The 17,837-nt window shown below is 52.1% G+C and overlaps 5 protein-coding genes across 5 annotated transcripts; 3 read left to right on the top strand and 2 right to left on the bottom strand.

Annotated features, from left to right (window-relative positions):
- Positions 1 to 649: 649 nt before the first annotated feature.
- On the top strand, positions 650 to 2,659 carry J4E87_009655 (uncharacterized protein; the record flags this gene model as incomplete). Its single annotated transcript, XM_049381229.1, has 1 exon — positions 650 to 2,659. The coding sequence occupies one exon, from the start codon at positions 650 to 652 to the stop codon at positions 2,657 to 2,659; it is 2,010 nt and encodes a 669-aa protein (XP_049229079.1).
- A 1,085-nt stretch (positions 2,660 to 3,744) lies between these two features.
- Positions 3,745 to 5,274, top strand: J4E87_009654 (uncharacterized protein; the record flags this gene model as incomplete). The annotated part of the gene is made up of 5 exons (XM_049381228.1): positions 3,745 to 3,912; positions 4,009 to 4,138; positions 4,253 to 4,376; positions 4,444 to 4,901; positions 4,958 to 5,274. The coding sequence occupies 5 exons, from the start codon at positions 3,745 to 3,747 to the stop codon at positions 5,272 to 5,274; spliced, it is 1,197 nt and encodes a 398-aa protein (XP_049229078.1).
- A 45-nt stretch (positions 5,275 to 5,319) lies between these two features.
- J4E87_009653 (uncharacterized protein) lies at positions 5,320 to 6,862 on the bottom strand (the record flags this gene model as incomplete). The annotated part of the gene is made up of 2 exons (XM_049381227.1): positions 5,320 to 6,322; positions 6,420 to 6,862. 2 exons carry the CDS (start codon positions 6,860 to 6,862, stop codon positions 5,320 to 5,322), a joined length of 1,446 nt encoding a protein of 481 aa, XP_049229077.1.
- A 3,817-nt stretch (positions 6,863 to 10,679) lies between these two features.
- J4E87_009652 (uncharacterized protein) lies at positions 10,680 to 11,656 on the bottom strand (the record flags this gene model as incomplete). The annotated part of the gene is made up of 6 exons (XM_049381226.1): positions 10,680 to 10,778; positions 10,831 to 11,179; positions 11,227 to 11,303; positions 11,354 to 11,393; positions 11,446 to 11,584; positions 11,650 to 11,656. The coding sequence occupies 6 exons, from the start codon at positions 11,654 to 11,656 to the stop codon at positions 10,680 to 10,682; spliced, it is 711 nt and encodes a 236-aa protein (XP_049229076.1).
- A 380-nt stretch (positions 11,657 to 12,036) lies between these two features.
- CCT5 (T-complex protein 1 subunit epsilon) lies at positions 12,037 to 14,686 on the top strand (the record flags this gene model as incomplete). The annotated part of the gene is made up of 8 exons (XM_049381225.1): positions 12,037 to 12,040; positions 12,119 to 12,136; positions 12,198 to 12,246; positions 12,312 to 12,405; positions 12,459 to 13,619; positions 13,666 to 13,846; positions 14,197 to 14,285; positions 14,642 to 14,686. The coding sequence occupies 8 exons, from the start codon at positions 12,037 to 12,039 to the stop codon at positions 14,684 to 14,686; spliced, it is 1,641 nt and encodes a 546-aa protein (XP_049229075.1).
- Positions 14,687 to 17,837: the final 3,151 nt, after the last annotated feature.

The following is a 17,837-nucleotide window of genomic DNA, read 5'->3' as shown; positions in this document are numbered from 1 at the left end:
TTGGTGGTGGCGTGCTGGGTGATGAAGTTGTGGATGGCGGAGGAACTCCGGTGGTAGGGAAATTGAACGCGGAGAGAGACGCCGAGTAGGACGCAAGGCGTCCAATTTCAGGCCGAAGAGTGATTGCAGATCTATAGGAGTTATCTTAACTAGTCGGTGGAACGTTGTAATCGCTTTGCATGCGTGCAGTGTTCTTGATGCAAAGGAATCAAAGTGCATCCCGAGGTCACGTGATATTGTGAGCTACGCCAGCGGGCGCGCCCTCGACACGTGGTGACAGCTGTCAGAAGCCCCTGCATAATACAGTAGTGTTGTAGATGCGATTCCAAGTCTCTAGTTGTTCTTCCAAAAGCAAGCATCTGCGTCAGCATCGAAGACCGAAAAATGGAGTTGGGCAGGTCAAGCGTCGTGATAGCGCGTCTTCCGGCGCGCCTGCTAGACCGAGCGCCACAGCCAAGGGGTGAGAGCCACCGCCTCATCCATCCATCATTCCCGGGATCATCGCTCAGAGGGGCATTCGCGACTTTGGCGATTGCAACCACCATGACTTGATTATTTTCACTCGAAGACTTCGTCTAATTCAATGCCCTAAAATACCCTCAACCAAACCTCAACTCACAAGTTTGGCGGTCGAAGCCCTATCGCCGCGATGCCGCTCATCACCCCCTCACGGCTCGCCATCATCATCGTCTCCTTTTCGCTCTTGACTTTCTTCTGGACTTTCGGTCTGCCGCAACAGACGCCCCAGCCGACGATACCCGTCATCGACCATTACGACCACAAGAATGTGCATACCGAGCCGATAATACCGCCGCCCGTCATCGAGACTCCGCACGCGACATCCACGCCGATAGCACATGGAGATCATCCGAAGGAGACAGATGATCATAGATGGGACGATAAGGGAGCGCAGGGTGGAAAGGGAAAGACAACACCGTCCGCGCCTACCGAGACAGGCGTCGCGGAGTATGAGGAAGATGGCGGAAGATGGGAGGATAAAGAAAAGTTGAAGGGTGGTGATAAGCCCAAGAGCATGTTGGCTTCAGGCGCAATGGCTGCACCTACAACACTAGCCACCGAGGCGATACCTGCGTCGAAGAGTCCGATTGCGGCTAAGCCGGACGTTGCGCCTACAAAGCCCGCCGAAGCCGCCATTCCTACACACGCAGTCGAGAAGTTCTGCAACGACGCCGACGGAGCGAAAGACGTCATGGTCGTCCTCAAGACATCGAAAGCCGAAATCGAGAAGCTCAACAGCCACCTCAGCAATCTGCTCGCCTGCGTTCCCACCTTCGCCATCTTCAGCGACCACGCCGGCGAGTTCCAAGGGCACAAAGTACACGATGCGCTCGATTCGATAAGCGGCGAGACCAAGTTCAAGCACAAAGAATTTCAGGAATACCAGCTCATGCATGCTGATGCAGAGCACAAGCCAGACCTGAAGAAGCTGGAGGAGCTGGAAAAGTGGAAGTTCTTGCCCATGGTGTACAAGGCGTACCACATGAACCCCAGTGCCAAGTTCTTTGTCTTCATCGAAGCCGACACGAGTCTGAGCTGGACGAACCTGTTACAATGGCTGAACAGGCTGGACTACCGGATACCGTACTACAGCGGAGCTCCCTACTACATCGCAGGTACACAGGTAGCGCAACGCGGAGCAGGCATCATGATGTCCCAGGGCGCACTACGCCGGTACTCCAAATCTTACGATGAGCTCTATACAACCAAGTGGGAACCGGACAACGGCGAGCAATGCTGCGGCGACTTGATGCTAGCGAAGGCGCTGGGCGACGCACATGTGGAATTCTACGCTTCTTGGCCACTTCTCCAGAGCGAACAGCCAAGTACACTTGACTACACCAGGAAGCACTGGTGTGCTCCTGCCGTGTCATGGAATCACCTTGGCGGTGACCAACTCACGAGGCAGTGGGATATTGAGAAGAAATGGACCACAGCAAATGGCTGGAAGAAGCCATATTTGTACCGCGACGCCTATCACGACTCAGTGGAACCGCACATCGAAACGCAAAAGGTGGGCTGGGACAACCTCAGCCAGGACACGAAGATCGTCGCACCAGAAGGACGTCGGCAAAAGCTCAAAGACGACGCTGCGAAGAAGGAGAAGGAGAAGGAGGAGCAAGACACCGAGAAGAAGGAGAAGGAGAAGGGAGAGCAAGACACCGCCAAGAAGGAGGAACCCCCGAAAGAAGAAGACAAGACCCAGCAAGACGACAAGAAAGAGCCCGCAAAACTCAAACTAGACACCGCCCCACCCCCAGACTCCCGCGTCTTCCAAGAAGCCGGTGCCCTCCCCACCTCGAACAGCATCTCCAAACGCGAAAACAAGAAAGACGATAAGAAAGGCAAGGACATGAAGGAAGACAAGAAAGAACCGCCAAACTGGGACAAGCTCGCAGAGAAACACCCCGATGCAGCAGACAGCTCCGAGCGCTGCCAGGCCGTTTGCTCGGAAGTAGAAGACTGTCTGCAATGGCGGTACACGGCCAAGGGGGAGGGAGAGTGCCATCTCAGCAAGGTTATTAGGTTGGGTGGGAAGGTGGGGGATGAGGAGTGGACGAGTGGGTGGGAGGTTGAGAGGATTAATGGGATTAAGAAGGAGTGGGCGTGTAAGGAGGTTAAGTGGAGGTTTTATCAGTGAGGTGGATGAGATGGGTTGAAGGGATAAGATGCGAGGGATGGGTAGATTTAGGAAAAGAATGGCGTTTTTGGTGTTTGTTTGGGAAGACTGGGAATGGGACTGAGATGAGGGCTTTTGTATAGTGTTGAGCTACTCTCTGTTGAAGACTCGGAAGCTTTGGAAGACGCGAAGTGGTTGTATATACCCTTTTTTGTTAATGTACATGGTTATGGTATACTGCGTATCACGAGAATGTGGATGACCACGACAAATGTCTTTGAGCTCGAGGACCTGAGTGAAGGTGGTACCACACACATGAAGTGGGTCTGGTTTTCCACAACCACGGCTGTGTTCTTTCGCGACCACGTCACGCATGGATAGCTGCCAAACATTTCGTTCACCATATATATGTCGCCGCGTATGGGATTCACTTTTCGCTTTTCTCTATCACAAACTGTATCAAACGGCGCTACTTTCACTCTTCAACAACGACAACTTATTCGCTCATGAGAATACATTCCGCGTCTACCTCCTGATTACAGTCTTCCACCGCTCATCAAGGTACAACTGGCTCCAAGAACTACACCAATCCTAACCAACACTTCAGTCTTTTCGGAAGTAACCAACGATGCTGGCAGCTCGACTCTTCGGTCGATCGCTCATGCGAACATTCCAAGGACGATTTCCTCCTCCCAGGGGCTCAATAATCTTTGCACTAGCATGTTGCTGGGGGCAATGGAAGATGGACAAGGCACGATTGAATAGAAGGAAAGGAAAGACCATGAGCATAATGGGAGGATTGTAGACGCTGCATGGGTGAATCTCGCGGAGGGACAACATCATCATCATATTGTCTTGGAAATAGGAACTGAGAGGAATCTCATCTGAGCCTCCAAAGCTTCCCACGAGGTCTCATTGTGCATATGAGCAGACTGGTGTACCCCACGGTTCGTTCCTTCCTACGCTTGACCTGGAACGGCAGGCGCGATACGCCTTCTTGGCTACTCCCCCTCTGCCGGCATGTTCACTTTATATGCCGTACCATCGTCAATCTCGATCATCACCACCCACAAACTGTATACTTTAAACTCACTTCTCCGCATACCATGGCGTCCAACGCCCTCTCCCAACTCAAAACCCTGCTATCCGCCGCCCCAACCCTCCGCGCTCAACTCAGCAACACCGAGCGCCTCCAACTCAGCGGTCTAGCCGAAGCGCTCAGAAACGAGTTGGAAAGACCAGATGAAGCTATGTTCCGGGTGACGTTTAATGAAGTACGTCTGATAAGTCATAGTAGTCTTTCTGGGTTTGCGGGGTTGTGGTTACTGCATCTGTTCGGCTAGCGCTAACCACGAACGAAATGCATTCAGCCTGGACACTATCTCGCTATTCGACTCGCTTTGCAATGGGGAGTTTTTGAGGCGTTGGGTGATGTTGGTGAGAAGGGCGTGTCGTGTGAGGAGATTGCTGAGGGGGCGGGGGCGGATGCAAGGTTGGTTGGTATGTATGCACTATCGCAAACTATAACAAATGCCCTCAAGATTGGCATGCGGAACTATTTGGAGGGACTGGAAATCTTTGTCTCATGAGGTGATGCTAATTGAGAACTCACAGCACGCTTCCTACGCCATCTAGCAGCAAACGGCACGATCCGCGAAGTCGATCATGATACCTACGCAAGCACTCGCCTCTCAGCTTCTTTGAGGCAGAAGTCTTTCAAAGATGCTATACACTTCATGTAAGACTCAAACTCATGCTCTCACGCACATACATACGTCTTGAGACTCATACTACACCCACAACAGGTTCGACGACTTCTACAACGTAGGCTGGCGCGTCCCCTCGTTCCTCGACTCAATCTCCCACCGCAACCCATCCGATATCAACAACGGCCCATTCCAGCACGCCCATGGCTTCTCTAACAAATCGCTGTACACGTATTTCAACGAAGACGCGGCGATGGGACAACGCTTCGGCGGCATGATTCAGATGTACAACGCTGGCAAGCCATTCTTTTGGGAGGAAGGGTACTATCCATTCCAAGAGCGATTGGTGGAAGGCGGACCTGTGTCTGATGAGGAGGTGCTACTTGTCGATATTGGAGGCGGCGATGCGGGCGATTTGGGTGTGTTGAGAAAAGCGCTTGGAGAAAATGTCAAGGGGCGACTCGTGCTGCAGGAGTTGAAGCATATTGTTGATAGGAGTGAGCAAAATGGGTTCGAAGCGTACGTTGGGGACTGGAATGAGGTTCAGCCGATCAAAGGTACAATTTTCGTCGTATCACAACCCTACGTATACGCCACTAACGGTTCTTGACAGGTGCGAGAGCCTATATGCTCCAACATATTCTCCATGACTTCAGTAGCGATGAGGCATGCCGGCACATTCTGCGCAATATCGTCCCCGCTATGAAGCCCGGTTACTCCAAGCTTCTCATTAAAGAGCTTCTGATACCTGATCGCAACGCGCCGTGGGCGTTTACGGCTATGGATGTCAATGTCATGCAGTCACTTTCTGGTCAAGAGCGAACTAAGTCGCAGTTTCGCGAATTGCTTGAGTCGGTGGGGCTCAATATTGAGGGCATTTGGAGTCATGAGAATGCGTTAGATGTGGTTATCGAAGCCTCCCTGCCTTAGAATAAGGCCTCTATCTATCTACACCAACTTCTAGTCGGGATTAGATTATTCTTCACTCGGCACAACATACTTCATCCACCCCTCCTCCGTATCCGCTCCCCTCCAAGTCTCCATATCACCCATCACCCCATTCTCATCGACTTTCCAGTCCCCTCTTTCCACCATACCCAGCCAACTCTCCAACACCCCCGCCAGACTTTGCGCCTGGAAGTCCTCAAGCGCCCGTCTTCCAGGCTGATACAACTCCGTATAGCTATCGATCCCGGGCCCGTCCTTCTCACCTCCAAAGTTCGTCCCATCGCCTCTCTTCGCACACCCCTTACCGCCAATAGCGTACGGCAAGACGAATGAGATCCCATCTTCCAGACTTCTGTGATTGGTAGGCAGTAGGTACAAGCCAGAAGGGTAAGTCTTGATACCGCGGTGGTCGAAGAAGTTCGGTACCATGGCGTCATCTGGACTTTGCGGAGTGCAGGATGGGTCTTCCGAGAAGTTGAGATCGGACTGGAAGAGCAAGATGGGTGGCACTTCTTCTTTGTCTTTGGACATGTAGGAGCGAAAGGGTTGGTCCGGAAAGTCTGCGGATGTGATAATGCGGAGACCCGGAGCTATCATCTTGAAGCGAGGCCGGCGGGCGCGGAAGAGGAAGTTGTATGCGAATCGCTGAGGGATGTCTATTGTGTTGCGTATGTTATCTTCTAGCAGGCCGTATACGGGTCGGTTGGCTGCTTGTGATCTACAAGCTGCAGGCATGCGGCTCTCGATTGCTTCAGCAAGCTTTTCCCATACATCGAGGTTGTGCTTGAGCATATTCTCATTGTATGGCAGGAAAACCCAAGGCGCATGTTCCCAATACTCGTCGAATACATCAGGCCATTTTCCACGAAGTTTGCCCCCTTTTTCCGGTGCGGCCTGGATGGTCTCGTTGCGGATCTGAGAGAGCCAGAAGGTAAGTACGGCCTCTAATGGGTACCACGTCTGAGTACTGATATCGTCGGTATCGTATGTAGTGAGACTTAGAGTACAAAGATTGGTCTTCTGGTCATATCTGTCTTTGTGAGCTCGTTGTTCCAGTAGAACAGCAAAATGAAGTCTCTTACATCAACCCACAGATATGCCCTGTGTCAAAATGAGCCGCAGCATACAGGACTAAGCGCCTTCCCTTGTCACCTTCTTCCTCCTCGTCACCTTGATCTTCCTCGATACCTTCCTCTTCCTCATCACCTTCCCCCTCCTCATAACCTTCCTCCTCCTCCTCACCGTTCCCCTCCTTCTCCTGCTCATTGGTATAGTCGTAATCCCACAACATATCTTCAAACTCGAACATGTACTCAGGATGAGACAGGCCCTGGACCCAGTAGAAGAACTCGGGGTAGAATCCTTCTTCTTCTACGCGCGGGATCTGGACTTGCTCGAGGAATTGGACTAGATCGGGTGAGAGATTTGATCGTTCGGCTTCGGCTTCTTCGCCGAATACTTGGAACCAAGATTTGCCGTGCGAAGCAAGTGTATCTGGGGACCGGCCTGAGCCGACCCAGCCATGTCGTACGATTTCGTTGTGAAGAGAGATGCAGCGTTCGACGTTCATGGCTGATGGGACGATGGGGCATTGAGGGAAGGCAAAAAGAGATATCGGAAGCGGGTCACAATACATGTCTGGGCTACCGGCTTTTTTATATGGCAATTGTGATTGATAGCTTCATCGAGAAAGATACTACGCAAGACTACAGCGCATAGACGAAGACCTAGGCTGGAAAGGAACTAGTAACCAAGACGGGCGGTTGGGAAGCGAAGTTCATAGCGAGTACACAGTAGGACTCAAAGATATGCAAGGTGTAATCATAGAGCAGCAGAACCAAGTAACACAAACACACATGCTTTTGCTTCGAACCCCCTCCCCTCGGACGAGTACAATGTCGTCATATTCATCGCACGCGCCTTCTCGCAGTTGATGTCTCTGCCACGCTATCGGATACTGATTAGAAATAATCTTCCACCACCAAGACCTTCTCTCGACGTTGTTCTAGCGACAGCAAAGATCCTTCGAGGAACTTCTCCCGAAACGTGTCGTTTGATTTTAGTAACGAGTCCCACGATTTCAACTCCTCCTGGTCAACGACAGCCGCGTCGCCCCAATTACGAATGATGGTGACGTCTATGGCGCGCGCCAGTGGTCCCTTGTTTTTCCAATCCGTCCATGAGGCCAAACCCATGAAGGGAAACCTGTGGTCCAATCTCTTCACACATTCATACAAGGTTGGTGTGAGGAGTGGCCTTTTAGATGGGCGTGAGAAAGCGGCGAAGAGACGTCTCATAGCATGGTTCTGGAACGCGGGTACATCCAGCTGTCGACCTAAGGACCAAGCCAGTATCGCAGCCTTGACTGTCCACTCCATGGTGTCTTTTTCGTAAGCCTCGCACATGTCCAGGAGCGGAGTCGCGGTGGAACGGTCAAAGTTCTTGACTGGACCATTCAACTCGGTGTATCTTCCATTGTAAAGCCATTGTACGAACAGACCAAGTACCTCGGGACAGTTGCTTTCGGAAAGCAACAACCTCGGTGCGGATCCAGATCCATGCTGGCGGTAGACGAAAGGACGGCCGCCGCTGCGATAGACGGACTCTAGCTTCTCACGGGGCAAGAAGATGGAACCGAGGGGGGCTTCATAGGAACCCAGGTATATCTGAATGACTTCATGTTCTCGTCGTGCGCTGTTAGAAATGGTCAGTGGAGTGTACCTCAAGCAAGAACGTAGCCACCCACAAAGCGACCAATTGCTCTCCCTGTGGGCAGGAATCCAGCGCAGGCGGTTTCATTCCGGTAGCCGACATCTCGGCGTGAGTTCTCTTGGGTGGCATACTGTTGTCTGACTTTGAAGTCGATCCGGTCGTAGTGGTAAGGAAAGATGGTGTTTGAGAAGTGGAATAAGAATGGCAGGCTTAAATATACGAGAACCTAGAGTTTTCTGTCTCTCACCTGCCTGTCGAGCGGTGGCTTTGCGGACAGTGAGTGATATAGATGAGTTCTCAGTCTTACCCAACCGACGAGACGTTAAATTCCAGCATAAGTGATGGCACTCACTCTGCGAGTGGGGTTACTTTACCTCAGAGGTCAGTTTGTTACGTCCTTCGATACTGAGGTGACGTCCACCTTCTTGCAATACCCATGTTGACCGGATACGACACCGACTAAGGTGAGCTTCTGCTCATGGATGCGGCCTTAAACACTGTCTGGAAAGAAGCGAAACAAAGCTATGCTGGGAGCAGCGAGCTTTTTAGAGAGATCGCGTGAGATGCTCTTTGCCGGGCTCACGAAAGGCCTCCAGAGCAGCGTCGGATCTGCAGCTATTGCGCGAAGTTTTGGCTGTTGCGATGGTGATTCGTGGCATGCGCATGATCGGAAGCGATGATAGTACAGCTCATCATGACTGCACACCAATGGTGGTGAAGTCGTCGCAAGCCCGAGCCGTCAGATCGCTCTCCCGCCCCGAACGCGCCAAGACCCAGAACACCTGACCGCGCGCCTTCCCATCCCCCCATCATCACCAACACAAACCTCATCTCTGTACCCTGAATCACATTTCAAAAACAAGCTTCCCTCAACAAACGCATCACCACGTACTCAATTAAATCAACTCCGTCAACCAACGTTTCAAGCCCAGCCTCACCGCCAGTAACGCCGACATCCCAGCCACGTCAAACCAGCATTCCAGCCCCTCGGCCCATGGACGCGACCCAACCACCCACGCGGCGCACGCACCCCGCCACGTCTGTACAAAAGTGCCTGCATGCCACCTGCAGAATGGACTACGACTTGGCTTGCAGATTTCCTCGCTGATATTATTAACTCGATTCCCCTCACACACACTTACCATACACTTGTACTTTGTCACACTTTTCGAGTTCCTGTCTCGTACTACTATCGCTATCCTTGGTCATTCGATTGCTTCCGGGATACCATCACTTGACTACTAAGTGTTGCTTGGACGATAGCTGCGCTTGGACACCACCACGACCGCGTTATACAAAACCATTGATTGTTTGCGCTGAGATTACAGTGCGCATACAATTATTACTCTGTTTACGAAAGGACGATTTACTGACTTTACTACAGAAGACTATCGCATCGCATCACCCGTTTCAGCACCAACTACCACCACCACCACCTCCACCTCAACCACTCCAACCAACGAGACCCCCTCGTTCCACAACCCACAACCGCAACCATGCAGCGCAACATCGTCATCTTCCTCATCATCCTCATCCTCTTCATCCTGATTGCCGCCATCGCATACCTCATCTACTACCTCCAGACGCGCATGGCTGTCGGCGGCACCGCGTCGTCTGTTTCGGATATGACTGAGAACGTGTAAACGACCACGCACTACACAATTGCAACGCATCACAACGATACAACAAAAACAGTTTGGAAGGAAGGGACCGACATTTTACGACGATATGAATACAGTACAACACAAGACAACACATCACCGGAGATAAGGACGATGTGGTTCGCATTTACACCGGCGTTTTAGGCAGTTGCGGTTGCATGGCTATGCGACTTGCGACGCGGAATTTTATTGCACGCGAGAACGAGATAATGCGATTGAAGATGCCATATTAAATTGGCATGGGCCGAATTGGGATACCCGCAACGTTATTACGGAGCCTTATTGTTATGTTTGTATATACAATTGCGCATGGAATGGAACGGAATGAATCACATACTTAAAGTTACTTAAAACCCTTTCTCTTGATTGCCTCGTCTGTGAACTATTTCGACTTGATTTGACTTGAGCCTCTGGTCACAACTTGGGAGAGAGAATGTAGTACAGGAAAAGCGCATACCAACCACAATGGTGTGCTGACATGGACTTGCAAGGCACGCGATCATGTTCACTGGGCGTTGTAGGTCATGTCTTAGGCGTATGTATAAACGTTGTAAATTTTGAACGATACCAGATACACGGTACAAACTGGAACCGCTTGAACGAAGCCTTGATACTCCAGTATTCCCTTTCCGTACCTATCCAAAGAAGTTCTTATAATACATTCGGTGCCTAGACGCCGTACCCAGCAGACACATGTGTACCCTTGTGCAGCTGATCAGGATCCTCCCCAGCCCCCAAGCGCATCAGAGGATTGGAAGATGAAAACTGCTCCGTGGGTATCAACCGGGACACGATTGGTGGTTTGCGCAAAGGTGGAGGAGGTGTGATGGGAGATACGGTCGGCGACTGGAGGAACGATAGAAGAGGTGTGATGGGTGACCATGTCGGGGAACGGAAGTTTTTGGGTAGCATCTTCGCGTATGGCATCGCGGGGGCGAAGTCGAATCGAACTTTACCGGAAGGGAATATCTTGATCGGCAATTTCGGTTTCGGGTACTACTCGACTTAAGCGGATTAGTCGTCGTTCATCACTGTGTCGTTGGTGTCGTCACCGTTTAGAGGCTCGTCCACGTTCTCGGTGAAGACTAGGTGGCTTTCGTAGTATTCGAGCATCTGCGAGATGTTAGCATGGTGAATGGTTTCTAGAAAGCATTCTTTGACGCACCTTTTGTGGACACTTTTGGTAGACGTGCTTGAGAGGGTGCTGTGTCTTTTGCTTATTTGTCCACACCAAGTATGCAAACTTCTCCAGTTGGCCCGTCTTGGGGTCCTTCGTTTGCTCCACCGTGTCGATGTGGTCGACGTCGTGTTCCCATGAGCCTGGCGGTGGGCTCCATTCTACCACTTTCTTCTCTGGCTTGTCTGCCTTCGCGCGCTTCGTAGAGGACGACGGGGTGCCGGACTCGGATTTGATGCCGGCGGTCGATGGTCGTCCCTTCCGCTTCTGGCCCTTGGGTTCTGGTCGGCCTCCGATCTTCTTAAAGTACTCGTTCAGCACATCAATGGCTCCCTCCCTGCGACTGTCAGTCTCAACCTAGTACAGAGCAATGCCGCAACGAACATGTTCTCCTCTGCCTCCCATGTCCGGTCCTTGGGGTCGTCGTAGCCTTCCCATTTCACGTCGAATTGGAGGACGCCCTGGTGTTGTCAGTGTTTGCGCGTGGGAAAGAGGTGGTGTTTGCGCGCACCTTTGTGAATCTGTGGCCGTGAATCGCCTCAACGACGTATCTGTCGCATTGTCAGCACGATGCGATCCATGTACATATGAATTTGCGCGTACTCGTCCTCTCCCACCTCACTGTCATCCTCGTCCTCTTCGTCGTCTATGGGATCCTCCTGCACCGGCTGCTTGCCCTTTCCCTTCCTTGGCTGCGCGGGGACATCTTCGGCGTCCGAGGACCCGTGATCGCTAAGAGCGGCTGCGCAAGTTAGCAGCTGGATATTACGCGTATGGTGATTGTTTGGGCGGGCGGGCGCGACTCACGAGGCATGTCGAAACGCGGTCGCTAGAAATGGAGAATGGATATGACGGAGACGTCAGTCTTCGTGGAGCTTGAGGCGATTCGTACAAGCGCGATTGGAAGGCCGCGATGCGCTGGGGATGGGTGTGGTGGCAGCTCGGGGCAGCAAGCGTCAGGGCAGATCGGAGAGTTGGAGCTGGCGGAAGGCGCGTTCGCGACTCGCGGCCGTGCGCCCTGATGCCAAGCCCTTCTGGGGAAATTTCAAGACCGACATGGCAGCTGTTTGGCTATACCCCACCACCCCTCACTACCAAACATACCCGGGATTCTCTCCTAGTGTGTGTCTGTAGTCTGATACTTCTTCGGAGCCGTGCATTTGTTACTTCAGCGGGCATTTCCACACCGCAAAGATGCGTAAGTGCGGGCAGCAACAGCTCCGAACTCCCAAACCCCCGGTAGTAAGATATATATGCTAACTTTGTTTAATTACAGAGGTCGACCTTTCCAACGGTATGCGTCCGAATCTACTACGAAACGCCCACGAATCAACGGCTGACAAAGTGGGGTATAGCGCAGGTGATGAAGGATGAATCGGGCAGGCCATTCATCATTGTCAGAGAGTACGTGGAATGATATGGAAAGGGCTTAAGGCTCAGTAAGAGGCAGCAGCTAATGTCTGGGGCAGTCAAGGCAAGAAGCAGAGGCAACACGGCAACGATGCGGTCAAGTCCCACATCCTCGCGGCCAAGACGGTCGCGAACATCGTCAAGAGCTCTCTGGTACGCAGCACCGCTCTAGTGGAAGGAAGTAGGACATAAACTTATGAAACCAGGGACCCCGAGGACTGGACAAGATCCTGATTTCACCCGACGGAGACATCACAGTCACAAATGACGGCGCTACCATTCTTTCCCAGATGGAAATCTCCAACCACGTCGCGAAGCTGCTGGTCGAACTATCCAAATCACAAGACGACGAGATTGGTGACGGAACAACCGGTGTCGTAGTATTGGCGGGCGCGCTCCTCGAGCAGGCAGCAGACCTTATCGACAAGGGCATCCACCCCATCAGGATAGCAGACGGTTACGACCAGGCTTGCGAGGTTGCCGTGGCCAAGCTCGACGAGGTCAGCGACGAGATCCACTTCTCCAAGGACAACACCGAAGAGCTATTCAAGGTCGCAAAGACAAGTTTGGGCAGCAAGATCGTTTCCAAGGCGCACGACCAGTTCGCCAAAATCGCCGTAGATGCTGTGCTTTCGGTCGCAGATCTCGAGCGGAAAGACGTCGATTTCGAGCTCATCAAGGTTGACGGCAAGGTCGGTGGATCGCTCGAAGACACATTACTTGTCAAGGGTGTCATAATAGACAAGGACTTTTCGCATCCCCAGATGCCGTCCGAGGTCAAGGACGCCAAACTCGCCATCCTCACATGCGCGTTCGAGCCACCGAAGCCCAAGACCAAGCACAAGTTGGACATTACCACCGTAGAGGAGTTCAAGAAGCTGCAAAACTACGAGTCAAACAAGTTCACCGAGATGATTGAGCAGATCAAGAACACGGGCGCCAACGTGGTAATATGTCAGTGGGGTTTCGATGACGAAGCCAACCACCTTCTCCTCACAAACAAGCTGCCCGCTGTACGGTGGGTAGGAGGCCCAGAGATCGAGTTGATCGCCATCGCAACCAACGGACGCATCGTACCCCGTTTCGAGGACCTCAGCGCAGAGAAGCTCGGAAAGGCTGGCATTGTCCGGGAACTGACCTTCGGAACCACTCGCGACAAGATGCTGGTCATTGAGGAGTGTGCGAACACAAGGGCTGTCACCGTCTTCGTTCGTGGTAGCAACAAGATGATCATCGACGAGGCCAAGCGATCACTACACGATGCCCTCTGTGTCGTCCGAAACCTGGTGCGCGACAACCGTATTGTATACGGTGGAGGAGCCGCGGAAGTAGCATGCTCGCTAGCAGTTGAGGATGCCGCGGTCAAGGTAAGCGTAACGGAGCTCCGCGATAACAACAACTAACACTTCGCAGAGCCCTGGCCTCGAGCAATACGCGATGCGCGCCTTCGCCGATGCCCTTGACGCCGTCCCCATGGCGCTGGCTGAGAACTCCGGTCTTAGCCCCATCGAAACCCTCGCCAACATCAAGTCCCGACAAGCCAAGGAGGGAAACACCAGGTTAGGTGTTGACTGCATGCAGACGGGAAGCAACGGTAAGTGCACTTCGCTCTTTGTTATCCAACCATCTCCCCACGGCTGTCTCTATGATTCCCGGCTGCCTCACCGCTATCAAGCATAGCTGCAGTACGGACTATCTCCGGGAGACCCGAGACCCGTGATGCATTCAAGTTCCCGCATTCAGTTCCCGCATCCAACGCCCCCGTGGGGTACGGCGCATTACCCCACGCCACGCCACTTGCTGCGCTGGCATGAACGCAACTACAAGTGGAGATGAGCAGGAGTCATCTGAGACCTTTGCTTTGCTGTCATTGTTATGCACAACGTCATGGGCCTCATTGGTGGCTGAATTACCGAAGATTGTACTAACGTGGCGTTATCACAGATATGAAGGAGCACTTCGTGATCGATCCCTTGATCTCGAAGCGGCAACAACTGTTGCTCGCTACACAGCTGTGCCGTATGGTACTCAAGGTACGTATCGTAACTTTCCCTCCCTTGTTCCGTAACGAATTGTCGTTTGTCGCACCGCACACCCCTTGGTGTGACTCCCTTTCCCGCTATCCCTTCCGCTTCCCTCCCGTCTGTGCAACCTCGCTTTGCTCACTTTCCCTCCCTTGCGTCCGTCTTCTGGATCGATTGCAAGGCCGGGGAAGCGGGGAAGCCGAGATAAAGCGTCGCACGGGGGTCGCGCTTTATGCAGGTTGCATTGTTCTCGTTACACGCGAACAAACACCACCCTTCCCTTTTTTTCGCTTTGTGTTACCGTTCATCCTCACCGCTGGATCACTGGCCTTGTTGCCAAACAACTACTGACACCAAACGCACAGGTCAACAACGTCATCATTGCTGGAAACGACGACCAGGACTTCTAGATGCCGATCATGTCACCCACGCCGTACCTATCACACCGATTGATCTGTGCACTTGTGTTTGTGACTGTGCTTATGCCTGGTCGTGGGCGCGTCGACGCGAGCGAGGCGCAAGGGCATGTTGGATGGCAACATAACATCTAGAAGCCGTGTCTAAGGCGTTAATACCCATAGACTATTCAAAGTAAAATCAATACAAGCATCTTGGTGCTATACAATGTGGGCTCTTACTAACTGTTCATGTTGACGCCGCACTCTAATAGTGTTGTCTTTACGTATCTGGGGTTTCGAGTCGCCTAGGCTTGCGTATCATGTTCGCATCACAGTGTCTCTCCGCGGCATGAGGCCCAATCCTTTGATCCTACGATCGTCGTTCTTGACACTCATGTCCGGTTCCCCGTAAGCGAATCTAAGCCTTTTTTACATGATGCGAATGCATATCGCATGTGTGCATGGCATAGCATACTCAATCGCGTGTTGATTAGATCGGGAAATTCGATTCCTGACTTCTATCCTTTTTGCCAAGTCATGCTGCCGCGTCGTTGTCGTTCGTTACGAGACATCTGGATACACGATACGCAGGGGATCGGTGTAAACTCGACGCGAGAATGGGTTGGTCTGCGAGGTGGGTTATTTGTTGGACATTGAAGTCGAACGACATGATGGGCTAACGGTCTATTTCCGCTGCATATCGGCGTGTGATGTCTTTATTGTTCCAAGAGGCGATGAAAGCAGAAAAATGAATGAGGGGAAAGCTTGGGGTGTATGGAACGCCGCTGTTGGCTTTCGCGGAACAAGATCAAACTAGCTGGATTAAAATTGAAAGAGAACTATCGCTATACATGTCAGGAACTACGTTACCAAGTGTATACACTGTGAACGTATCGAGAAAGACTTGCTGTTCTACTTTCTACGTCAAGATATCAAGTAACTATCTTGTTCTATTCAAGACTGAACACCCCAGAGTCTATATTAACATCAGGTCACCATCGTTGCATATTTTTTTTTGGTGTAGGCTGCAAGTATATCTAGCTTTCTCCTTGTACGAGGTGTAGCCTCCTCGCTCGCTTGACTGATCAACCCATCGTAAGCCATCACTGGACCAGGAAGATATCGCCGAGAAAACATGCACTTCTAGCTAAACATTAACTCCACGATAAGTCAATAATTGTATCCCCATCTCTCATCACACACACCTCGCTTACATCAATACCACGTCACCCTTCTCGACTAACAAACTGTGTAGTATACCCTCACCACTCCTCGCTTCATCTCGCCTCGACATTTAGCGACCGGGTAAACCCTCCTCACCCACGTTACACACGCTCCTTCGCTGCAGTATTCCTGCATATCCAGAAGCGCTGCACGTCAGTAGCGCAAACTCTTAGATGAAGGAATCTGTTCCTTGCGGATATGTCCGTCCTGCATACGACAACACGAGGGAAAGGAACAGGCTAGCCGGTTCGGTGCATATGTTGCTGCAGGGCGTTTATGCGTATAGTGCTGGGTATTTGCTGGGTGTTAGTGGTATGGTGTTGTTGAGGTGGAGGTGGGCTGTGAGAGGTCGGGATGTGGAGATGATTTGGGGAGAGTGGAGAGGAGATGTATTGACGGGTGGAGGGGAGTGATGAGGATTGTTAGGACGGGTGGGAGGCGGGTAGAGATGGGGAGTGGAAGGTGAGGGTAGAGGATAGCCGGTGGGAGATGGTGCTATTGCGGTAGTTATGACGACTTGTCGATTCCATCGCTGTGTGAAACTAACACTCGCATCCTATGGTGAGTACTGTACTCGCATGTTTGGCTTATCGGCGACGGCGAACTCATCCGCATCAGCCTTCGCATCCAAATCTAGACCTGCGATCACCACACCAATCCTTCGAAACGAATCGCCCATTCCAACAATTACCATATGGAAGTCGCCGCTCCATTCGCTCTGATCTCCCTTATCGAAAGAGAACCGCATCTAGTCTATATCAAACAAAGACTATACATTCGCGTAAGTAAACCGCAGCATTTTCTAAATGCAGCTAAGCGATCGCCCTGGTATTCAGGCACGCGCCCAATCTTACTATCAGCATGGTTTGCTGCCATTCGCCTTACCCATACCCATACACGAAGGATCGACTTTGAGGCGAAGCGGAAGCGCGTGACGAAGATATCCTGGGCGCAGGGCGGGATCTCATGCTAAACTGGTGAAGTGCATGAACTTAACGATGACTATTATAACGGCATGTTGATATACTCTGCGCGTGTCGATGTGGAGACAAACGTGGCATGCAGGGGGCCGAAAATACTCGACGACGGCACGGGACAAGAGCGGCAATAAGGAGGATCATGTGAGAGCCTTGAAGACGTGTCCGGACACATGGAGCCTCAGTCGTGACAGGTGACACTTTTCTCCTTGACTGCACCCGAGATGTCAGCCCGGATCAAGGCTATGGCGAGATCAGATCTCGGGCTGATATGCGGGGGTGGAGATGGGGTCTCCAAGTTTCCATTTTCACAAGAAAGCATGACATGGACGCTGATGACGCTATCAGGGTAGTTGTGTTGTACAGCGCAGTGGTCAAGTCATCTGTCACAGTAAGCAAGAGCCCCGAGCGTGATAAAACGCAGGGCAGTAATATCGCCCTCTCGCCCCGAGCCTTCCCTCCCTCACCGTTGGCTCTACATCCGTCTGCCGTCTGATGTCAGCATCATGTTCCGCCCGAAGTTCGTGTTCCGAAACTCGTTGCGAGATAATGGACCGCGGAAATAGTCTTCGCATGTGATGTGACGGCGGATCAACATAGCATAAAGTACAGCCAGATATAATACCCCGATACGAAGGAAGCGCGTAAGCACCGGTGAAAGCGCATGCAGAACCGAACCACGCGACGACGTTTGTCTGGGGTAATTGCGCCAGGCATGCGGACGCGGAGGCTACGGAACAGAACCGAAACGGAAGGTATCGACCGACTGGGTGTTCGCTGATGCCGAGAGTCCTGTATAACTACGCCTCGGCTGTCTGTCAGTGGAGGAGAGGTTCTGCCTATTCTTCTAGAATGTGGAATTAGACGTTGCGTTTGATTAAGGTTGGTGTGCTACAGCAGGTAGACTGCGTGATCGAAATCGCGCTTTTGGTGCGACATCCTGCCGGCCACATATGGGGCTA

Source organism: Alternaria ethzedia (genome assembly GCF_023757985.1).
Source record: "Alternaria ethzedia strain BMP 0044 chromosome Unknown scaffold_37, whole genome shotgun sequence".
NCBI lineage: Eukaryota > Fungi > Ascomycota > Dothideomycetes > Pleosporales > Pleosporaceae > Alternaria > Alternaria ethzedia.
Note: the sequence above shows the minus strand (reverse complement) of the source record. Positions and strands in the feature narration are given on the sequence as shown.